This window comes from Coenobita brevimanus, chromosome 12, assembly GCF_032717465.1.
Source record: "Coenobita brevimanus isolate Jiangsu-jjx chromosome 12, ASM3271746v2, whole genome shotgun sequence".
Lineage (NCBI taxonomy): Eukaryota > Metazoa > Arthropoda > Malacostraca > Decapoda > Coenobitidae > Coenobita > Coenobita brevimanus.
Window position 1 is genome coordinate 244,998 of NC_136965.1, and position 16,822 is coordinate 261,819.

The 16,822-nt window shown below is 46.8% G+C and overlaps 1 protein-coding gene across 1 annotated transcript in view; it reads right to left on the minus strand.

Moving 5' to 3' along the window:
* Positions 1–377: 377 nt before the first annotated feature.
* LOC145413529 (uncharacterized) overlaps positions 378–16,822 on the minus strand; it is a 33,130-nt gene continuing 16,685 nt past the window's right edge. Inside the window, exons 3-11 of the mRNA XM_080283227.1 lie at positions 16,336–16,535; positions 15,557–15,668; positions 15,041–15,164; positions 14,115–14,275; positions 11,835–11,976; positions 10,499–11,341; positions 6,901–10,219; positions 2,995–6,657; positions 378–2,551 (exon numbers count right to left, since the gene is read on the minus strand). Coding sequence (XP_080139353.1) covers positions 378–2,551; positions 2,995–6,657; positions 6,901–10,219; positions 10,499–11,341; positions 11,835–11,976; positions 14,115–14,275; positions 15,041–15,164; positions 15,557–15,668; positions 16,336–16,535 — 10,738 coding nt within the window. The remainder of the gene's footprint in view (positions 2,552–2,994; positions 6,658–6,900; positions 10,220–10,498; positions 11,342–11,834; positions 11,977–14,114; positions 14,276–15,040; positions 15,165–15,556; positions 15,669–16,335; positions 16,536–16,822) is intronic.

The window sequence follows — 16,822 nt, forward strand, 5'->3', positions numbered from 1 at the left end:
AATCCATGGTTAACACTCCCTTTTGGCTTCCTTTCCATCACCTGCCAAAGTCTTAAAAGTGTTTTACATACACAGATCCACAGTTTTCTAACTTTACACAGACTTTGCCTTTATGGTACATTCACAATTAGCTATGAAAATTTACAAGGTTTTCTAAGGAGTTTTTCTTAATGCTTCATCACTGTCTAACAAGTCTTTAAGAGAGAGATTTACATTTAGATAATCCATGGTTTTCTAGTTTTTAAATATTTCATCACTGCCTAACAGTCTTAAAGAGACAGATTTACACTTACTGAATCCATGGTTTACTAAATTCACTAAATATTCACTAAAAATATATATATATTTATATAAATGAATCAGTGGAAAGAAAGCCTCTAATGTAGGGATGTGCTGGTAGATGCTCGGGAGGATCTGCGGCGAGAGTTTCCCTGTGTGCTCTTCTTCGGCTCCCCTCCAATGCAACATGAACACTTTTTCTTCTTGGCATGGTCACGTGACGACGAACGGCGCGTGCTCACTCCGCCCCCAGGGGGAAATTCGTGGCTGTGTGTGACAGGGGGGCTGCCATCTCGACTACTGGCACTGCTTTCTCTACTGTGTCGCCGCCGCCGTCGGTTAATGCTTAAGGGGGTGGATTCGTGCATACCCAGAGACACGCCGCAGTCCATGCTGTAGTTACTGCTTGTATCGGAGGTTCCGCTAACATGACGACCACGATGCAGTCTCGAGGAAACACTCTCATCATCTAGGTGGTTTAATATGTCATCGTCAACGCCTAGAAGATAGGTGTCACTCCTACGGCCGGACCTAGTTCCACGGCCTTTTTTTGCCTCCCCTTCACATTGTCTTGTGTCACTGCCATCATCACGGTTCAAGTCCCCATCTTCATCCTTTTCTTTCATTGTTCCATGACCCTCCCCTTCACTGATCTTCAATTCATCACTTTCACTGCGTTTCTTTGCACCCCGGGTCGTTCTACCCACAACCTCGTCACTACTCCCACCTTTTGTGTCACTTTCAGTCTTTGTCACCGACTTTTCATCCTTAATGGCATCCACATCCATTTCCTCTTTTATTACAGTTTCCACCTTCAGGGACTTTGTGCGGTTCCGACTCAGATTCTGATTGGCGTTACTGGAAGATGACGGGGCCACGCTTCGCTGTGAACTCCGCCTCTTTTTCCTACCAATGCTACTGCCACTTTCCAATTTTATTTTGGGGTTATCAGTTCCCTCATCATGTCCATTTTTAGTTGGAATTTCCTCAGTTTTTGTACTCTCGTTCACCCCGCCTGATTTTCTCCTATCTGTTGCTAACCTCTGGCTTCGTTTTCTACTATGGCTGCCATGAGAAGGTGCCTTAATGTCAATCAGTCCATCCTGCTTGTTCTGCAATGCTCCTAATCTCATCTCCTTCCCCAGCTCTTTCACTCCATGTTCGATTATTTTCACATCCTCCTGGCCTTTATGTACTATAGAATGTGGTACTGCTGACTCAACCTTAACCTTATCTTCACTCGCATCAGAAGGACCTGGCATACCTTCGTGTTTTATGGACTCCCTCTTCTCGCTATGATGGCCATTTGTTGATTCAAGCACCCGATTCCCTCCCAAAGTTTTGCTCTGAGCTCCGATGCTGTTGTCAAACCTCCATGGTGTTTCCTGTGAACCCTGATTAACCGTGATCCCTCCGGCCAACTGAGAACCGAGGCTGGATAATCTACTTAGTGTTGCTACAGGTAATTCTAGCTGAGTTGGGGACCTGGTGGAGGTTATGGTGTGGTCCTGCTCGCTTTCCCTCGGATGCAGATCAATGGTAACTTCTTGCTCCTGTGACTCGTGCTCCTGAGGTACATTCTCCCTCAGGCTGCCGGCGACGCCCCCAGGGGTGTTACTACGCATGTCTTCACTTGTACTCGAAGAAACACTGACTCGATCGCCCTCTATTGAGAACAGTCCTGGGAAAGCTGTTGATGAGTCACAGAGTGAGTCTTCACTGTGATTCACATCAAGAGGAATGTTTGCCGTGAGGGCATCGTTGAGTGAAGGCGACTGCACCATCATTGAATCAGCTGATCTAGGAGACCAAGGTAGGAGGGGCCCAGAGGACACCAGGTCACTAAGGACTGGTGAGTGTGTCCTGACCTCCAAACCAACTCCAATGCTGACCCCGAGAGGCAGTGACGCCCCCTCCAAACTCTCCAACCCCAGTGATGTCCCAGACTGATGGAGGTAGACATCGCCAGAAGGAGACGCCAGGGCCCCCATCTGACCATCTCCTTCTGGACTTACTCCTGTTACAGACAGACCAGGGGCAGAGGAGGCTGCAGAGTACCCAGGGTGAGAGAGGCTGCTGGAGTAAGCATCTTCTGAGGTGGGAGTGGCCTCCGGAAAAGTCATATCATGGGTGGTGCTCGGGGAGGAGTACGACGAGCCGGAGTGTTGGGACTGGGAAACTGACGGAGAGAGGGCGGCCTCGGTCATGTATGCGTTCTGAAGCTGCTTGGTCAGTGTGGCAGGACTGGGAGGGATCTGCACTTCCTCAACACCTGAAAAACAAGAAGCAAATTACCAAAGTGAATGAGATGATGGAGAAAGAGAGACTAACAAGTGGTCTATACGAGTGAGGTGGACGGATGGAGAGGGAAGGAGACTGGGCACAAGACAGGGCATGGGATGGAGGGCTGGCATGAGATAGTACTATGTAGCAGTGGGGAGGTATGAGTTGGAGACTGAGCAGCCTGACAGCAGAGGCTACACTAACAAGGAAGCAATCTGTCTGTGACCACTTCTGAAATTAGTCTTTAGGTGTCTGGCTATACACTGATGGACTGACACTGATATGAGAGCTGGAGAGGGATCCAAACTCCCTTCCTAAACACCAAAGGAGGACGGCAGTCTGCAGCAAAAGGGCAGCCTCAGCCTGCAGTCCACTGGTTTCATATTTTAGATGAACCATGGGCCATAATAAAACTAACGTTATATTACTTACTTAAATCACTCTTCATGGAGTCTATGGAACTGCTTCTGGTGTCCTGTGGTCTGGTCGCCAGGCGGATCCGTGACTGGGATGTGCCAGGGGAAGATTCCAGGCTGGAGGGACTTGACATAGTTGACAGTGTGGCTCCTGTATCCCCCGTGCTACTTGACAGGAGCGGCGAAGAGGCTGGGGTCCCTCTGGCCAGTGCTAAACCCCGGCTACTTGTGCCACTCCCCTCAGAGGCACCCAGGATCAACCTCCTTCCACTGCTGTTTCCTCCTCCCGAGCGGATGACCGGTTTCCTCGGGAGCTGTGATATCTGGAACTGAATATGCTGCTGGGCACCTCGCTGTGGTGGCCTCACTGACACTGTTGCCACAGATTCTGACACTGTGGCTGTGTTGGCTTGGTTGACACTAGCACCAGACGGAAGGGCCTTCTCAGATATACTCTCTTGCTGTTTCTGCTGCTGATTTGTTTGTGGGCTTTGCATAATAAAGGATTTTAAGGTAAAGAAAGGGGGTAGAGGCGCAGCCACACTGTCATTAATACTGTGCTCGCTACTGTTACTCTCCTCCCCCATCTGAAAGGAGGATGGTGTGGGCGGGGGATCAGTGGCTGGTGAGGGAGTGTGCGGTGATGTTATGACAGCCTGCTGAGGTGTTGGAGGTGATGTGACAGCATTTGCTTGAGGCGTCAGCGGTGAACTGGGAACTGTTGAAAGTGGGGATGGGCCTGGTGTCCCTCCTGCATTATTTCCTGTACTGGTTCCTACATTATTGTGTGAGGTTACAGCTGTATTGGTGATGACTGGGGTTGAAACTATGATAGAGGTTGTGGCAGATGAAGCACTGGGAATGATTATCTGTTTACTGTGAGTGTCCGTTAGGTCTGAGCTCACAATATTGGCTTTGATACTGGGAGGAGATGTCTGAAGGGACGTGATGTTAGTAGGTCTTGGTTGTGATGCAATTTGTGCCGTGATTTCCTCGTTACTGGCCACGCAGATCTGCTGGATGACCCCGCATTTCTGCTGCTGCTGCTCCTTCTGTGGTTGCTCCTGCTGTATCTGTATCTGCTGTTGCTTAACAGCTGTGGGCAACTGCTGAACCTGTACCTGCTGAAGAACTGGCTGGCCCGACGCTTGGACCACAACCTGCTGGACTGTTGGTGGATTTGCCGACAACTGCTGCTGATGCTGGACAATCTTGCTGACTACCGATGGGGCCTGATTCAGCGCTGTGGAACCCCCAGTAAGGAGAGAGGCTATGTGGCTTTCCATGAGGTCGTTCATATTGATACGACCCTGGATGGTGACATTGGGTGGAGGGCCGGTCTGACTCGAAGCCTTGACCTTACTGAGAGGCTGACGTGTAGTGATGGCCGTGACCTTTCCACCGTGCCGAAAAAGCTGTACCACCCGCCCCCCTAGACCCTGGGAAAGGCTGGCTGCAGAGGTGGACAGATTTGTACCTTCAACTTTAACATTAGACACAACCACGCCTTGGAGTATTTGTGGAGGGGATGTAACAACTTCTGGGGTGCTTTCCACCTTGATTTTCTCCTCAACGGCACTGGCGGTGGTGGAGCTCCCCTGGCTGGAATACTGTGCTGTCGGGGGATTGGATGTGCTGCCAGAAAGCCCGGCAGAATTGTCACTGGCAGGGCCAGGAGAGGGACTGGGAGAGGGGCAGCCGACAGCAGAGCCTTCTGACACCGCAGGGCTGTTTCCTGCTCCGCCATCGATCTTTTTTACAGGACTTTTCTTCTTGTTGGATGATTTGCCTTCGTTCTTTGGTGGGGGGCAGTTCTTCCTGTTGCGTGGTGCTGGCTGTGGCTGAGGCGTAATTGCAAGCTCCTGTTTATACTGCTCAAGAATGGCCTGAATGCGGGCTTTGGTCTCGTCACTCTCTTCGACCTGCAGCTTTGTGACAGTCGGTTTGGGAGCTGGGGCTTTTGGAGGTGGAGGAGTTTTGGGTTTGGAGGCAACTGGGGGTGTGGATGGAGGTACGACTTTGGGTTTTGGAGGCGTCTTTTTACTTCTACTCGACGTGGAGGAAGGGGAGGAGGCAATAGAGGAGTGAGATGAGGTAGAAGACAAGGTGGGTGAAGCAGCAGTGGGAGGTTGTTGTGGCTGTTGACTCTGAACGGCACTTGTGACGTTCACCAGGCTTGTCGCAGGGCCGCTGTGATTCACCAGGATGTATGTCCCTGCCTGTGTGGTGCTTGGAATGGTGATAAATGTGCCTTCTGTCAAACGGGTGCCACCGACGTCATAGACGGTTGTTGGAACGGAGTAAACATAGCTTGAGGACGTCGTAGCAGTTGGGGTATCATTTGCCATGCTTAACAGCTGAGCAGCAATCATGGACTCCTCTGACGACATCCCTGTAGTTGTACTGGAGTAGTTTTCGGTGCTTGTTTCTGATTCTGTCCCTCCGTCCTTCCCCCCCGACTTGTTTGAGACTTTCTGGTAGACCGATTCAAACTCCCTTATTTGTTCCAATGTTTCAGAACTAACAGCATTTGTCGGAGTGAGGGGAAGGGAGGAGAGATTCTGCTGTGAGGGGGGAGGACTGCTTGCTATAGTACTGGAGGTACCTGGGACCCCTTGAATACTTCCTGACAATGCTATGGTTGCAGCTCCACCTCTTAAGTTGTTCATCGCTACTTGATTCACTGACTGGCCTGCAGATGGTTTTACGGCCGTTGTTAGTGTCTGTGTTCCAACGCTCTGAGTGCTAGTCGTACTTGCCAGTGCATTCTTCAGATAGTGACTCAATCTCTCCCCCAGTCCTTCATCCTGAGGCAACCTTGCAACGGTCACATTTGTCGTCGAGGTACCCGGGCTCTTATCCCCATCTAGTAACTGCTGTAAGTTTAATTTTGCTCCCAGCCCTTCTTCCAAGGTTGATGCTTCGCCCTGTGTTTGCGTGGAGGACTGCTGGGGTCTCAGTGTTCGGATAACTAGACTACTCCGGCCTATCATTTTCTGGACTATGGTTGATGATGGTATTTTTGCCCTGACTGAGGATGCTGCTTGTGGCTGCAGTAGTGTGGAATCACCACTCACAGTTACAGCTGTAGTAGTTCCCTGACTTAGAGCTACGACCTGTGGTTTGATCTGTCCTGTCTGAGTATTTAAGCCTTGTAAAGCAACTGTATGTGGCACCACTACTGTTCGCACTATCTGTCTGTTCTGTAGATTCTGTAGGATTTTGACATTGTGTAGGACATTGACCTGTCTTCCTCCTGTCTGACTGATCACTCCTGTTACCTGCTGTTGCTGTTGTTGGGGTATAGTGGTTCTGACAGCCCCACTGCATGACTTGATGACCCTCGTACCGGCAGGAAGTCTGAGATCGAGCGAGGAGGAGTGAACGATGCCCAGGCCTGTGGACCCGTCACTTGTGTGGACCTGCACGAGTTGTCCAGGCAGGAGCACTTGTTGAACCGTGCCTGTGCTGTTTTCCCCACTACTGACTATCCCCCCACTAGCCACCACCACGCCACTAGTGCCAGGTGCCATTATGACACCACCGGTGGCACCCGTACCACCGCCCAGGACAACATTGCCAGCACTATTTATGGTACTACTCAGAGTTCCTATTATGGTGTTTGTAAGCTGACTATCCCCAGTGACAGCTAGGGGCACAGTACTATTTCCAACAATGGTACTGGGCAGATTACTGGTACCAACAATCGAGATAGTACTGGGCACGGTACTGATTGTAGCAGGCATGGTGCTACCAACAATAGAGGCAACAGTACTAGGTATGGCATTATTTCCTACCACAGAGGTCACAGTACTGGGTATATTAGTACTACCAGGGGTAGTACTGGGCAGATTTGAGCTACCAGTACCAACAATTGAGGTGATGGTACCAGGTAAGTTACTACTGCCAGTGCCAACCACAGAAGTGATCGTACTGGGCAGGGCTGAGGTGATGGTTGTGATGGCGGTGGTGGACTGGGTTAGAATGGGGCTTTGAGGAACTGGTCTGTCTCTGAGCAGGGTTTCTAGCATACTGGCAGCCCTGACATCCCCCTGTGGAGTAGCCACGGTGGTGGTAATGGTGGTAAATGTGTTAACATTACGTGCTGTGCTGCTGATCTGAGTGACACTGCTGGTTGCACTCAAACTGGTGTTGCTCTGACTTGTACTGTTGTTCTGACTCATACTACTGCTATTTTGAGTCACAGTGCTGTTACTCTGACTCATACTGGCATCGATCACACTTGCCAGTGTGGAGTTTGGACCTTCTTCACCAATGAGTTCGGTGCACATATCACTCGAGGCAGCGTTGCGAGCAGTCTTGTTATTTCCACCTGCTAGTGTCCCTATCGGGGGAATTTTGGTGCTGTTGTTGTTTGGGACACATCCTACCACCGTGGCAGAGACTAAAGGGGCCGGCAGAGCTGTGGTCACTGTAACCGGCGCTGTCACTGGTTCAACCATCTCTGAGATTGGTTCCACTCTTGCTGTAATGGATCTGAATGCTGTCGTAACTGGCCCTCCTGGCTCTGTAACCACTCCAGCCATCCCTGTAACTGGTTCTGTCGCTGTAACCAGTCCAACTGTAGCCCCAGTTACCCCAACAGTAACTGGTTTGACAGCCATTGGCTGGGAACCAGCCATGTTTGAACTGGGCACTGAATTACCACTGGTGCCTGCTTCCTGAGGAGCTATTGTACCAGACACCACTATGCTGCGGGTAAATGGGGTCCTGATGCTGCCCGTGTTTGCCCGTATGGCCATGACAGAACTGGATCGGACAGTAGAGGCTGCTCGGGGTGCAGCAGACCCCGGACGTATGGCAGCAGATGATGTGGGAGCTCCAGGTCTTGCTACAACTGCTGACAGTGCTCCTGGCCTTGCTGCTACCGTCCGGGACCCTCCACTGCTGTTACTTACTCCACTAGGGCCTGCTCCATCTGATTTTGGCTTCCTCACTACTGTGGTTCCCTTTGGCAAGACTCGTGTTAAGTTTGACGGACTGGATTTGTCTGACGGTGGCATGTTTGGGGGATTGTTGCTGACGGGCATTGCAATCTCCGTACGATTGCTGAGGCCCGGTATGGCATTCTCTGGGGACATTATCCTGGTCAGTACATTCTTCTGCGCATTAGCCAGGGCCAAGGCAGATCCTGATTTCAGGGACTTATATGTAACTGTTGTACCTTGCTTCTTCAGGTAATCTAGACTAGCATCGAGTGACATGCTTTTCCTGGTTATGGTGACACTAGGCTCCTTTCCCTTCAGCCCGGAGCTCTGCTGGAGAAGGAATTTGGCATAGGAGTCGTCAAAGCCAGAGGTGGGTTTGTTGCTGACCTTGAGGTAATTTGAGTTTCCACTTGGGTTTGGTGGCCGGGTGTTTGTGAGATGTGTTCGCTGAAATGGGGCGGCTCTGACCTTCCCATCCTTCGAGCGGAGGTAACACTGAACGGACGTCGAGCGCGGGAGGACGACGGAAGTGGCGGCAGAGGATGACGTGGAGGGATTTGAAGGTTCGAGTAGAGACCCCACGTACCTCCACGATGCTCGAGGCTGACTAGATGGAAAGGTACGTTTGGCCCCAATGTGTCGTCCTGCCATTACGGTTGTGGCAGCTCTCTGTACCTGATCCGTTACCGATTTATCCCTTTCTGTCAGTACCACACGAGGGTTGAGATTGATTGAGCTGAGTGGAGGGTTGGTGTGACAGGTCGTTCTTGGAACCCCCTCACATTTCACCTCGTACTTCACCTCCGTAGTCTGCTCCCCTCCATACTTACGGTGTCGGAAGAGGCGGAGGGTATTCAGGAGGTTTCGGTCACGTTTCACCTTCCCTGTTTCGGCATCAATTCGGATGCGTTTCCTCCTGTCCTGGTTGCTGACTGCCGTCACCCTCTTACCCTCAATGGCAACCCGCTCTGAGTCCATTCTTAGCAGTTTCGTTTTGCCTTTGGTCTCCGTGTCAGATTCCTCCGATTCTGATACTGGGATCATGTAGCACGGACTATCTTTCATTCCTCCGCTCATGTCATAGTCGGAATCGGAATCATATGCATGACACACAGTGCTCACCTTCTTGTGCCGGCGCTTCCCCTTCTTATGGGAATCAGAATCCGCTCTAGTATCACCATCCGAGAAATCAGTCTCCGACTCCTGCTCAATAAAGTGTTCATAACCTTTCTCTATGCCTGTGTATTCATTAATTTCAGCACTGGGCATGTTTTGAAACTGGCTGTAGTCAATGTTAAGGTATTTAAGCTCTTTGGTAGTGTTCTTGGCACTGTCTATATCCCTCAAGTAGTGCTCACAGATGCTTGAAAGCTCACGCCAGTCACGTTTCCATGACAACACTTGCCAACGCGGACTGCTGAGAACCACTGCTAAATCGTCACACAGTTCCTTCGATAAACCAAGTTCCATGGCATCTAACACCTGATGTGGCCGCGTCAGCACATCGTAGTTTAAGTCAGCATTCTTTTGCAACACAACATTAGTTAGCTTTGACACGGGGATTTTTTTGGGCGGCTCCTGGCTTAGCTGTTCGATAAAGTTCTCAGTACTCTTATAGAACCTGTCCATGGAATCAACATCATCTTTATTTCTGGGAAGGGAGTTCAATCCTTCATGAACATCATCACTTACACTCATATCTTTGGTTTGGGAGAGTTCACTGTCCTCTGTTTTAACCTCTGCACTGTCAAAGTCAGTGTTATTACTCATCTGCAACTCCTGAGAATCAGCCAGAAGGGATACATTTTCCTCACTCTGCCCCGTGTCCATATGCATCTCCTCATCCCCTGTCTCTTTCACAGTATCTCTCATATTTTCACTCACTGGGGAACTGTGTCTTTGCACGGCCGACTCACTGTCGCTTACATAAGCTGTATTTAGTTGTACTTCACCAAAGACTAAGCCCACTTTCATATCAACTGAGTCACCACCAGTATCAGAGTGTTCTGGCACTGATTCACAAACAGTCTCTCTCTCTTCTACAAACATTTCAATGCTGGCAGTGTCATAGCTCCCTCCTTCATACATTTCACTCTCTCCTTCATGCATTTCAACTCTGGTGGCATTTTGGCTCGGTCTTTCATACATTTCAAGCTTACTAACCCGCTCCTTGGATAAACTTGTCCCTTGGGTATTTGGAAAGCCATGGAAATCACTGGCCATGCTACTGGAAGGACTTAGGTTGAGAGTCATGGAAGAAATCCCCTGCAAAGCATTCTCCTCCTCTGACGTCTTGGAAGTGATGTTCAAAACAGGCGATGAAGGAGTAGATATGAGTGTGGATGATGGGAAAGAAAAAGAGGCCTGTGATGATGATGAGGATAGGGTGTGTGGAAGAGATGATGGCTGAGAGATATGAAGCGATGGTGGTGGTGGAGGTGGTGATGGATTTTGGTGTGATGGCATGCTGGAAAAGGTCAATGGTAATGATGGGAGACATGATGGAACTGGGGAGACAGCTGGTGAAAAAGGCGATGGACTGGTCTGGTGAGTGGGAAAGACAGGAAATACACCCGAGGGATCTGCAGCAGGGGACGCACACTGGCGAGACTCTACTGCAGGTGAATCGGATTGATGAAACTCCTGCTGGGCAGTGGGGAAGGGTGAGTCACACTGGCGAGCCTCTTCTGTAGGTGAACTAGATTGATGAAACTCCTGCTGGGCAGTGGGGAAGGGTGAGTCACACTGGTGAGAGTCTACTGCCAGTGAAACAGACTGACAAAACTCCTGTGTATCATCGAGACTCGGTGAAACAGACTGATCAGCTTCCACTGCTGGTGAAATAGACTGATCAGCCTCCACAACTAGTGAAATAGACTGATCAGCCTCCACATCCAGTGAAATAGACTGATCAGCCTCCATAGCTGAGGAAACTGGTTGACATCCCTCCACTGCTGGTGAAACAGACCGATGTGCCTCTGCAGTGGATGAAACCAACTGATGAGCCTCTGAAGTAGGTGAAACTGACTGATGTGCCTCTGTGACTGGTGAAGCAGACTGGGGAGCCTCTCCAGCAGGAGAAACAGACTGCCGAGCCTCTGCAGTGGATGGAACAGACAGATTCCGTTCCTGCAATACTTCCACTGACTTGCTGCCGTAGCCATGCAGTAGAAGCAGGCGCTCTGAAGTGGGATGAAGGCTAAACGCAGTCAGCACGCATTCCCTTGCAACTCCCTTGTGCTCCTTAAACACTGCAGAGAGATCCATGAACCCATCCGCCATCTGACACTCAAGCCGTTTCTGTTCTTCCTTTGAGGGCAACTGTTTGAGTTTGAGAGCTTCCAGGGAGTTCATGTCCATGGTGAGGGCCCGGATAAGCAGCTCAGTGACCAGTGGAGCCAGCTGGTTGCCAAACTGTGGAAGGAGTGTGAGAAGTATTGTAAGTAGTAGTATTAAAACATGTAGTACAAGTACTAAATAACATGGCACCGTAAAGGACCTTGAACCCATCAAGAAGGACTGAGTCTGACAAAGATGAAGGTACTTTACAGTACAGTGTTATGACAATCTCTTGTTACTACATATACACCTTGTCAAGCATCATCACCTGAAGAGCTTGAATTCACTACCACACACTGCAAAAGGTCAGAGGTGCATGGATCTGAAAGGAAAAATGTCATAATTACTTGACAGCCACACATTCCTTCAACCTGCAGTGGGGAGGTATGTTCAAGCCCTACTGGCATGAGGATGCTTTACAGTATTACAGTCTGTTGTTAGCATATACTGTATGTACGTGTAGTATCAAAAATTAGGAGCTATTATAAAACACTGTACAAAACTAATCAACATGACGACCACTGAAATGGTCCACACAGCCTTTCACTCACAATTCATTCCATCTCACCTTTTTATGAAGTATGGAACTCATGTTATACAGGTGTTGTGAGGATTGGGAAAGCTGTATGTACTTGTGAATCATCTGGCTTAGCAAGTCATCGGCAACTTCCGCTGCAATTTGTACACTACACCACTCCAGAAACACATACCTGGAAAGTTACATATCATCATCATCATCATCATCTCTTTGGCATTTGCTTCCTCAGTTCAATTTCCCATCCAAACTCCAACCGACAGCACTTAAGTTCTACAGATCTGTTATCAACTGAAGACACCTGTAGTTTGGTGTATGGGTGAAGGCAACCCCCAATTTATGATACCCCTAAATGCAACACCCCAGAATGGTGATGAGGTAGAAATACCACCTTACCCTGCCTATCGTAAGCCTTCCCTCCATTTTGCGATGGGTTTTGATTATTATTTTACTGATTTTGATGATATTCTAGACTTAAATTTTGTGTTTAGGTTGAATCATAAACTGTTTTTAGCCTTAATGTGTTTTAGTCATGGGGGGAGTGAACACTGTCATTTGGGGTACGGATTTTTGCCCATCAGACAAGGTACAGAACAGTGTGGACAACTAGGCAACTCAGCAATGAATATTTTGTGTCTGACCATTGAACATCTAACCATTCATGGAAGACAATAATTTTAAGTAAATAATAATAACTATCAAAGCCTTAAAGAGTAAATATTTCATACACTGATGAAAACTGTGACACCAATAAATCATGTGTTTACATTCGGGCTGTTCATGGGAAAATTCTTTGAAAATACAAAGGAATTTCTAAACAAATGTTGAAAAATAAGACAGAAAATAAAGGAGCTCAGCAACCACTGAAAAGGTTCTCCTGATCGAATCATCGATCGCATTCCCCGTCAAGAGAAATCCCCATCAAAACAACCACGATTCTCCATCAAAACAATTTGCACCTTGGATGATTCTTCGTCATTCATACATTATTATTATGAACATCATCATCATCATCATCATCATCATCTCCAGACCTCCTTTCCCACCCTACAGCAAGGTGAGGAGTAGCAATGTCCAGACAGCCCAAATTTGCTCAATCCAATAGGCCATGCTTCCATTCACTCATCATTCAAGCCTCCAGAATCCTGGCTCTATCAGATACGCCAAAAACATTCACCACGTTCTGTAGCTTCACATAAACGTATCCAATAGAGTCAATCCGGACACTGCCACGTTAAAAAGGGGTGCCAAATTTCTGATCATGCATTTCTCCTCACAACATTCATCCAGCCAGCTCGATCACTCATCAGTTCCCTAGCCTCACTGACTTCCAAACCTCTCTTCCTCACACACTCATCTACCATACCTCTCCAGGTTCTCCTTGGCATAACAGATGTGTATCTAATTGTCCTGGGACTGTCTGATGGTGGGAGTGTATACAGTGCTGCTGTTTCTTCTCTACCGAGTTTGAATATGAGTCAGATATCGCATTCTCCAGTGACTCTGACTGGGTACTAGCGAGATGGCCACTGGTTTTAGGCTTAGGTTAGCTTCTTTTACAGCTGTTAGGCCATTAAGCTTGGTTCTTAACTTTTTTTTACTCATTTGGGTGGGTTTAGGACTTGGCTGGGGGGGAAACCCAAGGCTCAAGAACACATCCTTATACTGTACTTTACATTAAAATGGACCCAGTTTATGATACCCCACCTAGCGATGGGTTTTTACTTAACCAACTGCATCGTTCAACCAGGGTTTGCCTGTACACACACACACACACACACACACATATATATATATATACCGGTACATATATATATATATATATATATATATACAGTATATATATATATATATATATATATATATATATATATATATATATATATACAGTATATATATATATATATATATATATATATATATATATATATATATATATATATGTATAATTTTTTAATGTAATCTGTTTTCCACTGCTCCAGTTCTAGAATTAGATGAAAAGATGGAGTGGAGAGACATGGAGAGGGATGTGAGTTGTAGGGAGGCAGGGAAACTGCAGAAGACAGGATGACATAAAGGAGATTTAGTTGTGGCCACCCCTTAAGGGATTAAGGTGTCTGGCAACAGATGGACAGGCAGACAGATAGAAAGGTACTGTTTGTGTGTAATGGGCAATGTGCCTGTAAACTGACAAGTTAGTGACTCTAATGTTCCTCAGCATCAAGAAGCAAAGGCATCTCTCCCAGGCCCTGCTAACACCTACGGTGTATCTGGAATCCCAACTTAAAACTGTGATACTAAGAAGCCACTTACCAGAAATCCTGGCTGTATTCCTTGACGATAGTTGTGGCGAGGATGATCTGAATGGCGATGTCAGCTATCTTTAAGCGGTGTTTCCAGATTCTGCTCTTGTCTTGTTTCTCACACAATCTTCTCACTAACTCTACTCCTTTGGTAACATCTAACTCCTTTACCTGCAAACATCATCATCAACATCATCAAAACAATCTTCCCACCAGATAAAATCATTTACTAACATCAAACTGCTTTCCCTGCAAACACAATCATTAACATCATCAAAGCAAGCTTCTTGTCAGATCAACTCATTTGGTAACATCTAACTCCTTTGATCTGCAAAAACAATCTTATGATTATTTTTTTCATACCTCACAATAATTTACTAACATGATCCACTCCTTTGCTAACATCTAGCCACTTTACCTGCAAATAAAATCAAAATCATCATCAGGATCATTACACTGTTCTGCCTGCTGCCACTTTAGCAGATGATGTTTGTTATCATACCAGCTTACAAAATTAAACATTGCAATATCTGTCAAGACAAAACTGTCTTGAGCAGCACTGAAATCCTTTCAAAGAACTGACACTCTAGAGAAATAACAAAAGTTATTACTGTATTGCTTTCCTTCATTCTTTCCTCTTCCTTCTGCCTGTAGGTGACTCTACACTGAGTGGTAAGCCAAATGGTTTCCTGTACACCAGGAAACAATTTACTACACTTGGTGGTAATCATATAACCAAATTTTGGCACCTGGTGGTTTAGTGGGTAATTATTGCACTCCAATTGGATTGTGCTGGTGAAGGTTTATATCCTTGGGGTGGTTGGGGTTGATTGCTCATGCCATGACACTCAGGGATGGAGCCGATTTGTCTGTGGCCACCCCTTACGGGATTAAGGCATCAGGTTCCACAGAGAGAGAGAGAGAGACTGCATTTACCTCCTTCAAGAAAGCACTGCGCTCGAATTTGTGGAGCAGCACAAAGTACAGATCAACAAAGTGGTTGTGGTCTTCATCTGTGTAGAGAGGAACTTCCATTCCTTCTGATCTGAGCTGGATACACCTGTGGACAAAAGAGAATTAAGGATTGGGTACAATGAATAGGGAGGCTGCCAGAGATCATGCAACATGGAGAGGCGCACTCTGGTGACTAAGGCTAATGCATGCATCATGTTGGAGTCTCTATAAATGATACAATATGACAGGATATGACATTGCTGAGGGAATACTGGACATACAGAGAAATATATAAACAGACTGACAGACATAAATAAAGCTGATAAACAGATTCGGAGATAATGAGATGGACTGATAAGACATACTGATAAACAGGACAGACAAAAAAAAGACATACAGAGATAGATAAAGCACCACACCCACTAATAAACTGTCAGCGCTTGGACAGACTGAGATACAGGAGAGACAGACAGATACATAGGAAAGCATCAGACTCACCTTATACAAACTTTCAGCACTCGGAATGCTAATTTTTCACATCTGGATTCAATCATGGTGTCCACACGAACCCGCACCACCTCCCAGCTCTCATTGGAGATGTAATTTATTGCTGGAAAGTATGAAAAAATATCAAAATTTTGCACTTACTGTTCGAGGTCTCAAAATCCTCACTCCACCACACAGGCATGACCATCAGTGCAAACACACACACACACACACACACACATTTTTTTTTTTAATAGATATGCTTTATATGACTATCAATCAACTGATTACCAGGTTAAAGTTATGTGCAGAAGTCTCTCATTTTCTGTGGGTGTTACTGGAAGAAACACAAACAGCACAAATCTGCCAATAATGAAACCCCATTAAAACAAAACCCTCATGGCCATAATCTGAGACTAAGACAGCCTAAAAACCTTTTATAGTGCCCCCAAAACATCACTAGACAGTAGATGATATGATGCCAATGGCTGTTACAGCATCCCAAATACACCTTAAGCTGGTGTATTTTGTGATGAGTTAATCATATAACTGATACCAGCTGGGTCAACACTGAGATATATACTATGGTACCTTTCTTTACAGATATGACGTATACAGCTGATGCATCAGAGTCAATCCAGCCAGTGACTATCAGGTTAAATCAAAGCAGATTCAATAGACCTTCATCACCCCATAACTTTTGATTTAAAAAAACATAAATTCAATATACCTTGATCATCCTGTAAATTTTTACTGGAGAAAATACTGCTAAAATAAATTTCATGTTGTACCTTCATCATCCTGTAACTCTAAATTGGAGAATATGCTCTTGGTCTGTCCCCATGGGTCCGAGACAAGCGGTAGCAGTGTGCGACACAGAGGCTGAAGGATAGCGACTCTGGAACACCGCTGTAGAGTCACACCCAAACGTGTCTTTACAATCTGGGCGAGGGCAGGCCATTCCCCTTGTAGGATCAATCGTAAGCTCCACCTGAAATACCACACAGCATTAGCATCACCATCAAATTATTATTACAGTAAAACCTTAATATAATGGACTAATTGGGGCCCAAGTTATTCCAAAAAAAAGTGAAAGTCCGATAAAAGCGACATCCAAACTTCCCTCTGCTAACTCGCACTTTTCCCAGTTTATCAGACATTAGCCCGGATTGCACCAGTGGTTTTTCACTACCAATGCAGTATCGTACTGTATTACACATTCACTATAATAATCAAATGGTATAATATATATTTAATAATAATGTGCCCTCGCACAGT